Below are 11,082 nucleotides of genomic sequence, written 5' to 3' on the forward strand. Positions count from 1 at the left end.
AACAACGTCACGCGATGCGTGAGCGAAGTGGAGGGAAAATCTGGCAGAGCCAGTGTGTTATGTCGTCGAGCAGAAAAAAGTGCAGACTTCGAAGTCGATCAGGTTGGCGGTGGCGGCAAGTGCCGCGTGCACCCCCGAGAACGCCGCATTGGACGTTCGATTTGGTGGACGACGAGACACACGAGCACACGGTATTGACATCCCCCATCGACGCCCACATCATCTTCGCCGATATGTCGCTCGCTCCTTCCTACGCCGCGCGCGCCTGCCGCCAATGTATCCGATCTTCGTCCCGATTCGCAGCCAGCACAATCCCACAACGGACACAGCAAAGGAGATGGCAGTCAACGGAATCCGCTGCTGCTCCCGAGAACGCAAAGATTGCCAGCATCGTAGACCAGATTAGCCAATTGACGCTTCTTGAGACGGCAGACCTTGTATCGACGCTGAAGGTAGGACAATGGCCGCCACCAAGCAAGGCTTGTTCCTGTACTAATGATCTGTTCTTTAGTCACGATTAAATATCCCTGACATGCCAATTGGTGGCTTTGCTGCTGCTGGACCTGCAGGCGGAGCTCCTGCCGCGGCAGCAGCAGAGGAGCCCGAAGAGGCTGCTCCCGCGAAGGAAGAGAAGACATTGTTCAATTTGAAGCTGGAATCATTCGACGCGGCCGCGAAGCCAAAGATCATCAAGGAGGTCAAGGCAATGCTCGGCTTGAGCTTGGTAGATTCAAAGAAGTTCGTGGAGAGTGCGCCAAAGATGATGAAGGAGGGTGTGCCAAAGGAGGAGGCTGAGAAGATTATCGAGACACTGAAGGCGCTGGGTGGTGTGGTGAAGATGGAGTAGAGGGACTTGGACGACTTTGTGGCAATACTTGCGATGTATGATGGGCTCAAAAGCATCGGAAAAGGCGCTGTTCTGCATGAGCTGGGTTGCGGACATACAGGAAGATATCATTGTACAGTATACGAGCGTACCTGGGCGCCAGAGCTGAGCACTAGACTGGGAGCGCCGCTCTATCAGCCACATGACTACTGCTTGAAATCGAATGAGCGCAATTGCTTCGTCTTCAGAGAAGCACAAGTACCGCAGACCAGCCTCACACCACCAACAAACAGCGCCACAGTAGAGGAAAGGGCGAAGCGATGCGCGGACTGCGAAGGAAACAGGAGGTGTATAGACATTTCACCGCGGCACATACTCCTCTCGACGTTGTCCAAGCATGCAGTTCTGTTGAAACTTACCGAAGCCTCTATGACAGGTTCTGGATCTCTGCTTTTAGGCCTCAGACAAATACGAGTGACGCGCTCTACTCGTGTGCAGCGAGGGCGTCGACATGCAGAATGGTGATTTAGTTCCTGCCAATATACGCGTGCTGGAATCAGCTGTGACAGCAGTGTGAACATTCAAAAGTACTCTGTCTTGCTGCTTCTAACACGCCACATAACGCAAGGGAATATGTACATATGCAGATACAGAACTCCTCGGCGCTGGTTCATACACAGGACAAATTTCGATCAACTTCAATTCCGCCTTAATTCCTCTATTGGCCTGGTGCAATGAGCATGCCCTTCTTCACTGCATCATGCTGCCAGCCGCCAGCAAGGGCCTCGCCACCACTCTTCTTAGCATGATCTGCTATCCGCGCCTCCAACTCGGGTCTGAAATGTCGGATGAGACCTTGGATCGGCCAAGCGAAAGCCTCGCCCAGCGCACAAATGGTGTGGCCTTCAACTTGCTTTGTGAGCTCCTGCATCATATCAATCTCACGTGATCGTGCCTGGCCCTTTTCGAAGCGGTGCATGATTTGCTCTGTCCATTTGCTGCCCTCACGGCAAGGTGTGCATTGACCGCACGATTCATGGTGGTAGAACTTGGAAAGACGCGAGATGGCGCGAACAACGTCTGTGCTCTGGTCCATGACAATGACTGCAGCGGTACCAAGACCAGACTGCGAATCCTTGAGTGCGTCGAAGTCCATCAGCTGGTCGTCACAGATCTTGCGAGGCAGAATCGGTGTCGATGAACCACCAGGGATGACGGCCTTCAAGTTATCCCAGCCACCACGTACACCGCCGCAGTGCTTATCGATCAGCTCCCGAAGTGGAATGGACATTTCTTCCTCAACAGTGCAAGGATTGTTGACGTGGCCGGAGATGCAGAAAAGCTTGGTGCCTGAGTTTCGCTCGCGTCCGAAGGAGTTGAACCAGCTAGCACCTCGTCGGCAAATCGTGGGTGCGACGGCAACAGTTTCGACGTTGGCAACAGTGGAAGGACAACCGAAGAGACCGACAGCAGCTGGGAACGGAGGCTTCAGACGTGGCTTTCCCGGCTTGCCCTCGAGTGATTCGATCAAAGACGTTTCCTCGCCGCAGACATAAGCACCCATGCCACGGTGCAAAAATACGTCAAAGTTGAAGCCGGATCCGCATGCGTTCTCGCCGAGGAAACCAGCTTGGTAAGCTTCCTGGATAGCTCGTTGCAACACGGTAGCTTCGTGGTAGAACTCGCCGCGGATGTAAATGTACGCTGCTGTGCACTGAGTTTGCTCCATTAGCGCGACCTCAAGAACTCTCGCGCACGATATTACTTACGTTCATGGCACGGCCAGCGACCAAACATCCCTCAATGAGTTTGTGAGGATCCTTTCGCATGATCTCACGGTCCTTGCACGTCCCCGGCTCTCCCTCATCGGCGTTGACGACGAGATATCGGGGCTTGGTGTCCTCGTCCCAGCCCTTCGGGTTCATGAAGCTCCACTTCATGCCCGATGGAAAGCCTGCACCTCCTCGCCCGCGCAGGCCAGAAGCCTTAATCTCTGATATGATCCAGTCGTGACCCTTGAGCAAGATCTCCTTCGTCTTGTACCAGTCTCCATACTTCATGGCGCTCTTTAGATCTGCCCCGTGGTGTCCGTACAAGTTGGTGAAGATACGGTCTTGATCCTTCAAGCCGCCGTGTCGGTGCACCGGCGGTGCATCCTGCACTGTAGCCATTCCTCGCTTCTGTTGGCCATCCTGTGCCACGGCCTGAGCGGGAGTGGTGGTCGAGAGGGTGCGAGCTGCGACCTTCGGGAGAGAGGTCGTCGCGCCGGCGCGCAGGGCGGCCTTGCTCGCTGGAGTGCTCAGCATCGTGGGTGTCGTCGTCGGCGATGTATTCGAAGGGTGAGCGAGGCTTCGTCGCCTGGACGCAGGACGATGGATTGCCTGCGATTGAACGTCTGAGGTGGTGGCAATGTCAATGATGCGGGCAAATCAAGTTAGCACACATTGGCCAGCAGTCAGCAACATTGTCATTGGCAGGAAGCACCCGCTGGTCTCCACTTCTGCGAGATCTCGCTCCTCTTCTCACAGAAAGTCTATCTTGCAGCGAGACTTCCACACCTCTTCCATCTCTCCGCTGCTGAACCCTTCACAATGCTAGCTTGTCGAGCTGTAACAGCCGTGTGTCATTGTGCTTGTCTCGAGGATGGCACGTGATGACATCGATTGCAATGTTTCCATTTCGGCCGAAGTGAACCATCTCAATATGGCATCCCACGAGTCACGACAATAATGTTCTGGAGCTGGAAAGGACCAGAGTCCTAAAAATTCAAGATCTGAATCTGGAAGCAACTTGGTAGTACCTTTACACGTCGTGATTGAAAGGACATAACGGGCATTTTGTAGGCGAGTTGGGGCTGAACATGCTCCCTCTGGTGAGGCTGCCAGGCTCAGCGCCTTCTCTATTCACCCAAGTAGCTGCAGTAACGTGCAGAGGCGTGATCCATGAGCGGGAAATGGCGTTGTAGAGAGATCTGGGTCACATGTCGAGCAACCCAGCCATTCACCGTAATGCGAAATGCCACGATCCCTCCAGCAACAAGCATCAGACTCGACCGCTGAGCACTCTGAAAAGTCTCTATTGACTGCCGGCAACGCCCTGGAAAAGTGAGGCCGAACTTGCATCTGCTGCTGCACGTTGGCATGTGAAGCGACCTCCTGATTACCATTTGGCCGCAACCACCTTAGGCTTCAGCTTTCTTCTAATTCCAGGAGTTCCAGCCTTGCGACATCACCGCAGTCGAGCAGCACTGTCAGCTTTAGCAAAGAGAAGGCACAACTTCAGCTCAACACCGCAGACTCTTCCGACCCCTTCTCCATTCAGCCGCGATCCAAGCCAAGCCCAAGAGCTATTCACCAAACCCAGACTTGAGTCATCCTTTGCCAACCTGTTCCAAACACACCTCTCCCACACTCGAGTCAGAGGTCGACGCTTTGCACATTCGCCATGGACTTCAATCAGTTCGTGATCACTACGGTGCAGCCAGACGCAAAGGCCACTATGCGAGGCTCGCAAGGACAGAAGCCACGAAAGAAGAAGAGACTCGAGCAGCCGCCGGCTTCTGGCGCTTTCGCCCAGGAGCATCAAGTCCCGGCCACGGAGGACTTGCCAGGACACCTGGCTCAGGCTGCTGAGGCTTCTCCCCATAGCGATGAAGTCGACGCTTGGGCGGAGGTAAGTGTTCTAAGTCCTTTGCTCTTTTAATCATCGTCCTTTGCCGCTCGCGGCACCATGTTCGTTTCTTCCGCGGTAAATCGCTGACGCAACTGACAAAGGTACAAGCCATGAGCGCCGATGACACGATCGATGCCGCCAATGCCCCACCATCTACGGGTGCCATTCCCAGCGTGGAGTCCGATGAATCGATGAACGGTTCCAGTTTGCTTGATCCAACCACAGCTTCTCGTAAGCACATGCGTATCGGCGGTGACCTGTACGAGATCTGGAAGCCGGGCGACAAAGACGGGGACGAATTTACAGATTGGTATGGCCGGACACCCAAGGTACCAGTCGAGCAGCGTTGGCGCATCTTTCAGGTAAGCTTGCATCAAGTCCTGTTCCTCGCGATCCTCTCTGGTTCTGTTGCACCTGCGGTGGTCACTCGAGTAGCAATAATACAGGCCCAGCGTATACGCTGGAACTCGAGTACTGACAATTTACAGAGCGACATAGGCAGGATCAGCTGGAGGGACGGCAATGTACCACCCAAATTCGTGTACCTTGATGACCGGGCTGCCCAGCAGGTGCTGGCATCGGATATTCCCAAGGCCAAGATCTGCAAGTTCTGGCAGCACGACTTCGGTCAGCCATGCAATATTCGTCGCCATCGTCGCCACATCGGGCGCCCTGCCGTCAAGGATGAGAAAGCAGAGGGAAGCGCAAAATACCACTTCGCTCAGCATGGCGGCAAGGGACAAGATGTCTACTACTTCAGCGGCGATTCTGAATGGAAGCCGGTGCACTATCGTATTCCAGTCGAGGTAGCAAAGCCTCCAGAGCCAGAAGTCGTGCAGCCAAAGCGCAAGTACGACGACATTCTCGACGCGGAGCCAAACCGCCGTGCTCACGGGCACAATCAGTACACTCCAAAGGACATGCTGGTGAAGTTCGGAGCACCGTCATTTGCAAAGCCTGTTGAGAAGCATCACAAATTGCCGCCACTGCCAAAGCCGCATCAGAAGACCAGAGGCACCGAGAACCCAATCTTTGTAGAAAAGCGATTGATCGGAGACATGGCCCAGATCGCACGCGAGGCTGTACGTAAAGACGCTCAAAAGGCCCTTCGTGAGGCAAGCGTTGAGGATCTCCGAGCTGCTCTCCGGGCGCGTGAAGCCGTGCAGGGGACAGGAGCTGGAGACAGGGACGACTCCGCTGTTGCTCGTTCAAGCAACAGTCCGCCAGTGAAGCCTGCTGCCGCCATCCGCGGTGCATCGGCCACCCGGAGCTCCTCTCCATCAGTGCCACAGGTTGAAGAGATGCCAATCGATGTGCCTCGCGAACTGTCCTACATTGAGCGCCGTGACCTCGAAAATCGCATGACCGCGCAGGTGGTTCGCGGCATCCAAAACCAGGATGATGTCCAAGCCATGGCCAAGTCCTTGTCGACTGCGAAGGTCAAGGTTGGTCAACTTGAGAAAGGAAACGCTCTGCTGAAGCAGCAGCTCCAAGCAGCCGAGCACAAAGCTGGCAAATGGGAGCGAATTGCTGAAGACAAGGGGCAAGAGCTCGCCGACTTACGCGAGGATCAGGAGGCTAGCGGGCAGGAAATCGTCGAGCTCAAGCGTAAGAACACTTTGCTGGAGCTAAGCGTCGACAGAAAGGAAGCGGAATTGCGGAAACTGCTGCAGCAGTAGAAGCGCTCTCACCAAGCGGTTTCAGCATCGACAATGCCCACGTCTCCCTGTTCAACACATGCACCACGGCATGAGCCAAAAGGGTGGACAGCGGCATACCGAGCGAGATCAGTTGGAGTATTCAGAGCACGACATTCGTGGCCTCTGTTCTCCCTTGCATTACCACTCTCTTCTTACACGACACTCGACATTCACGGCACTGTCCGCTCCCTGGACTCATCAGGCGAGAGCAGAGTGTAATCAGAGTTGTCAACAAAAAGTTCACGATCGCTACACATACATGCTTTACCAAAAAGGGTAGTTTAGCTAGCAACAGAATCGAGGGCGATCGCACCCACGTGCGGAGACGCCCCATATACGGTGCTAGTACCGACTTTGAGCACTACCGGAAAACCATTTGTGATGCACAGGATGAACAAGATTGCAAGGATCGCAATGTCGTGCTCCGGGTCGTCGGTTGCACGATTTGGCCTTGCAATCCAGAACATCTCGTAGCAAATACCAGATGAACATTGTTCTCAATGCAAGACGAGCTTCTCACACATTGAAGAACCAGTCCACCTGTCCCAGAAGACCAGGATCGTCCATCCAAGCATCCACGTGTGCAAGCAACAACTGAAAACAAGACCTAAGAGTAAGAACGAACAAGAAGCGGTCCGATCCTCCACTTTTCGGATTCGGATTTCCGCCTTTCGACCTTACCGGGCTCGTCTCCAGGTTTGCAGATCCTCAATCACGACATCAAGCCCATCATGATGCTGACCAGTGAGCGACGCCAAACCCAGCAGTTGCCGAGACGCGACAGCTGCGCGTGGGAAAGCACGCGATGTCTGCCGTTTGAAACGAACGATGCCGAAGACCGTCATCCCGTTCCCGCCATAAATAAGTAATCGCTTTTATATCCATGCCCTTTGGTACTTTTTGTTGTGAACATCTGATAAGGCTGTGGCCGTCCATCTCACTGTTGATTATTCCTTCTGTGCGAAGGCAAAGTTGTAGGGACCATGGTCCTTGGACACTTTAGCTCTACTGGAGCTACAGCACAACAAGACAAATACGATCCTCCTACAGCAGCAGACAAAGAAATCCTCGACCACGATGCAGAGAAGTCGCAAACGAGCTCTCCTCCTCCAGGCGAAGTTCGCAATGAAGAAGAAATCGCAGCAGCATACAACATTAACGAGAAGAGCCTCGTTCGAAAATTGTAAACCACAACCCGTCGTTGTATACCTCTCATCACTGGCACAGTTCTCTAACCTTCTGTCACAGAGACGTCCACCTCCTCCCCGCCGTCTGCATCCTCTACCTCCTCTCCTTCCTCGACCGCGCCAACGTCGCCAATGCCCGTCTCGAAGGCCTCTTAGTTGACCTCGGCATTACAGCAAATCAATACCTTACCGGCCTTACAATGTTCTTCGTCGGGTACATTCTTCTCGAAGTCATCTGGAACGTCATTCTCAAACGCATTGGACCTAAGATTTGGCTTCCTAGCACAACACTCGCATTCGGAATTGTCGCGACATTGCAAGGTGTGGTGCAGAGACAGAATGGAGTCGCGGGATTCTTGATTGTGAGGTTCTTCCTTGGAGTTGCTGAGGGAGCGCTGTTCCCTGGTGTGGTGTTTTATTTGAGTATGTGGTACAAGAGATCGGAGAGACAATTCCGCATTGCGCTGTTCTTTGCCATGGCGAGTTTGGCGGGTGCGTTTGGTGGTATTTTGGCGTATGGTATTGGACATATGCGAGGTGTTGGAGGGTATAATGGGTGGAGATGGGTAAGATACTCCCTATCATCAACAATACGATCGACACGATTTTGGAGATTTCATATGAGGCTGACGTACGATGCAGATCTTCATCCTCGAAGGCTTGTTGACTTGTGTCGTGGCTGTAGCAGCCTACTGGTTTGTTGCAGACTGGCCAAACAAAGCAAAATTCGTTACAGAAGGAGAGCGAGCATTTATCAATGCCCGCTTGAAGAACGACAGTGACGCGACTCAACACGAAGGCTTCACCTGGGCGAACGTGGGTTCCGCGTTCAAGGATCCGAAAGTCTGGCTGTACAACGGAGTCTTCCACACTCTATCCCTCCCACTCTACACTCTATCCCTCTTCTTGGTAAGCTTTCCACGCCCAATTCTCCGGAAGTGCCCACTAACATGATATGCCTTCACAGCCCTCCATCATCGCCGCCCTCGGCTACGCCTCCTGGGAAGCTCAACTCCTCACCGTCCCTCCCTACGCCCTGGCCGCTATCCTCACAGTCGGCTACGCCTTCGTCTCCGAACGCTACAAACTCCGCGCCCCCTTCATCCTCTTCTCCACCTCCACCGCCATCCTAGGCTACATTCTCCTCCTCTCCAACCCCTCCCCTACAACCCGTCCCGCTCAATCCTACGTCGGAGTGTTCCTCGCCGCTGCTGGAATTTATCCTTCTGTCGCGTTGGGTCTATCGTGGCCGGCGATGAATGTTTCGGGTCAGACGAAACGTGCTGCGGCGAACGGGTTGCAGATTACGATTGGTAATTTGGGTGCCGTGATTGGCACGCAGCTGTATAGAGGGGCGGATGCGCCAAAGTATGTTGTGGGACATAGTGTGGCTCTTACATATTTGGTCGGTAACCTTGTGGTTGTGTCGACGTTGTGGTGGCTGTTGAATAAGATCAACAGGGAGAGAGATGAGATTGCCGCCAGAGAAGGCGCAGAAGTTCTCACAGGGGAGTGGCAAGGTGATGAGGATTTGAGGTGGAGATTTAGGGTCTAATGAGACTTTTGAGGTTCAGTTTTTACGATGATACACCAATTGCTTTACATCTATTCATCAATCGTACTCTATACAAGTTGTTACGTTCATGCATGTGCATTATTCTTGTCCTGTGATCCATCTTGTCTCGTCGCTGAACGTACGTCTATCCTACACTCTTATTCTTTTTTCGTCTCTTCAATCCGGGGTATACTTGCTCAACTTCCTAATCCTCGCACCATAGATGTAGTACAATACCGGCACTGGAGCCAGCGCAACACACAAGAAGCCCAACAAGCTCATCGCCCATGGTACTGTAAGGTTGTGAAACATGGGGGTTGCGAACATGGGGAATGCCGCACCAACCCACGAACGGAAGAAGGTGTTCGCAGCGATGGCGGAGTTCGCATTCATCTTGTAAACGTCGATGATGTAATTCAAGCCTTGCAAGAAAATCATCATTATACCGGCGCCTGTCATGGATTGTCAGTGATCGGGCTCCTTGAATATATGTTGAGCCGAACTTACCGATAGGAATAGCGGCGATGATTTCAGGCCAAGGTGTAATGTTTGGATTTGAGGTCCATCCAAACCTGAGGTGGCATGAGTTAGCGTCAATTCTCACGATGTTTCGTTTATACTAAGGACTTACCAGAACAGTCCAATTGGCAACAACAGGCCTCCGATGATCATGGGAATGAGGCGTTCCTCGGGAATGATCTCGCCATGTTCCTCCATCTTGCGTTTCGTGCGAGTTTTGGTGATGCCGACAATGATCGCCGAGCCGAATACAACACCAATAAGCACTGAGATGAATGGCAGAGAGCCAACTCCCAGGTTCCATCCGCGCTCCTCCTGGAAACTTATCGGGAACGCCTCAAAAAAACCATAAATGATGCCGTAAATCAGCGACATGTACAGCGTGACCAGGATAAGAATTGGCTCAAGTGCCAGCATCTTGAAAGGCTTGAGGAGGTATTTGTCGGCGATCTCTTTGAGGTTGACTTCCTTCTCGTCAGCTGGAGCACGCAGAGCCCAGTTCTTCGTCTTGTACTTCAACTTCTTTGCTTTTCGTTGCAACAGTACAGGCGCAAAAGTCTCGGGGATGACGAAGAAGCCAATGGTTCCGAAGAGTGCTGCCATGATCATAGTGATCCACTGTGTCCAACGCCAGCCTAGGTATGACATGGTGATGAAACCTCCCATGATCGGTCCGAGTGTGGGACCAATGAAAGTGGCAGCGGAAAAGAGGCATGCAGCGACACCGCGGTCGATGGGGTCGAAGAAATCTGCCAGGGCGCCTCCAACCACGGCCAGGGGAGCAGAAGCAAAGAATCCGCCGAAGAAGCGACAGATGAAAATGGTCTGCAGATTTGTTGCAACTGCGACCGGAATTTGGAAGATGGCGAAGATAGCATAGCCGACGAAGAGGGGTGCCTTTCGGCCATAGAGTTCACTGAAGGGACCCCAGACAATGGGGCCAAAGGCAAATCCGCTGCACAATGTTAGTTGATGTCAACGATGGAAGTAGCTTGGGCGATCGATACTTACAGCACGAACAGCGCAACTCCCAGAATCATGACTTCACTGCTGACGCCAAACTGCTGGGCAGTCACCATCGTGGCCGCGCTGAAGACGCTGGAAGCAAAGGTCACGACCAATGTCATGGAGCCCATGGACGTCGCGATGGCCCATTTTCGAACCGGGTTCCAATTCATCGGGTTTTCTGGATCGTCATCACCATCCCAGTCAACGAGGTTCGGATCGCGCTCTTCATCTGCATTATCGTGACCGTGGTCTTGTCGACCACCTTGCTTCTCGACGTCGACATTGGCGTCTTGACCGGCAGGTGGTGCAATAGGTGATTCCAGGTCCGAGTCTTTCTCCTTTTCACTGTCCCTGGATAGTCGTCGAAGATTCTCATCGCTTGGCATCTTGCGAAGTGTGGCGGGCTGCTGATTGTTATCTTCTGATTGAGAGGTGGCCCAGTTTGATGTAGGTTGTTGGGCTTCTGAAGATGGCCGCGCCCATTGCACGGTGCCATCGTCTGTGGTGATGGGAATACCACTCTCGTCCCGGATCATTTTTTGGCGAGCAGGCTGTGGTGAGTACGTCGTTGTTGGCGCGTCATGGCCAGATGGGTCCGACATGACTGCCTATATT

At 53.3% G+C, this 11,082-nt stretch overlaps 5 protein-coding genes across 5 annotated transcripts; 3 read left to right on the top strand and 2 right to left on the bottom strand.

The window, feature by feature from the left end:
- Positions 1–233: 233 nt before the first annotated feature.
- Positions 234–847, top strand: RHO25_009774 (mitochondrial 54S ribosomal protein bL12m; the record flags this gene model as incomplete). Its single annotated transcript, XM_023601301.2, has 2 exons — positions 234–452; positions 512–847. 2 exons carry the CDS (start codon positions 234–236, stop codon positions 845–847), a joined length of 555 nt encoding a protein of 184 aa, XP_023454057.1.
- Positions 848–1,544: 697 nt separating this feature from the next.
- On the bottom strand, positions 1,545–3,132 carry NUO51 (NADH-ubiquinone oxidoreductase 51 kDa subunit, mitochondrial precursor; the record flags this gene model as incomplete). The annotated part of the gene is made up of 2 exons (XM_023601302.2): positions 1,545–2,540; positions 2,596–3,132. 2 exons carry the CDS (start codon positions 3,130–3,132, stop codon positions 1,545–1,547), a joined length of 1,533 nt encoding a protein of 510 aa, XP_023454048.1.
- Positions 3,133–4,270: 1,138 nt separating this feature from the next.
- RHO25_009776 (uncharacterized protein) lies at positions 4,271–6,177 on the top strand (the record flags this gene model as incomplete). The annotated part of the gene is made up of 3 exons (XM_023601303.2): positions 4,271–4,498; positions 4,600–4,860; positions 4,987–6,177. The coding sequence occupies 3 exons, from the start codon at positions 4,271–4,273 to the stop codon at positions 6,175–6,177; spliced, it is 1,680 nt and encodes a 559-aa protein (XP_023454049.1).
- Positions 6,178–7,181: 1,004 nt separating this feature from the next.
- Positions 7,182–8,940, top strand: RHO25_009777 (uncharacterized protein; the record flags this gene model as incomplete). The annotated part of the gene is made up of 4 exons (XM_023601304.1): positions 7,182–7,381; positions 7,447–7,951; positions 8,028–8,294; positions 8,353–8,940. 4 exons carry the CDS (start codon positions 7,182–7,184, stop codon positions 8,938–8,940), a joined length of 1,560 nt encoding a protein of 519 aa, XP_023453496.1.
- Positions 8,941–9,117: 177 nt separating this feature from the next.
- On the bottom strand, positions 9,118–11,069 carry RHO25_009778 (uncharacterized protein; the record flags this gene model as incomplete). Its single annotated transcript, XM_023601305.2, has 4 exons — positions 9,118–9,392; positions 9,448–9,512; positions 9,572–10,414; positions 10,471–11,069. 4 exons carry the CDS (start codon positions 11,067–11,069, stop codon positions 9,118–9,120), a joined length of 1,782 nt encoding a protein of 593 aa, XP_023453495.1.
- Positions 11,070–11,082: the final 13 nt, after the last annotated feature.

Source organism: Cercospora beticola, chromosome 6 (assembly GCF_033473495.1).
Source record: "Cercospora beticola chromosome 6, complete sequence".
Lineage (NCBI taxonomy): Eukaryota > Fungi > Ascomycota > Dothideomycetes > Mycosphaerellales > Mycosphaerellaceae > Cercospora > Cercospora beticola.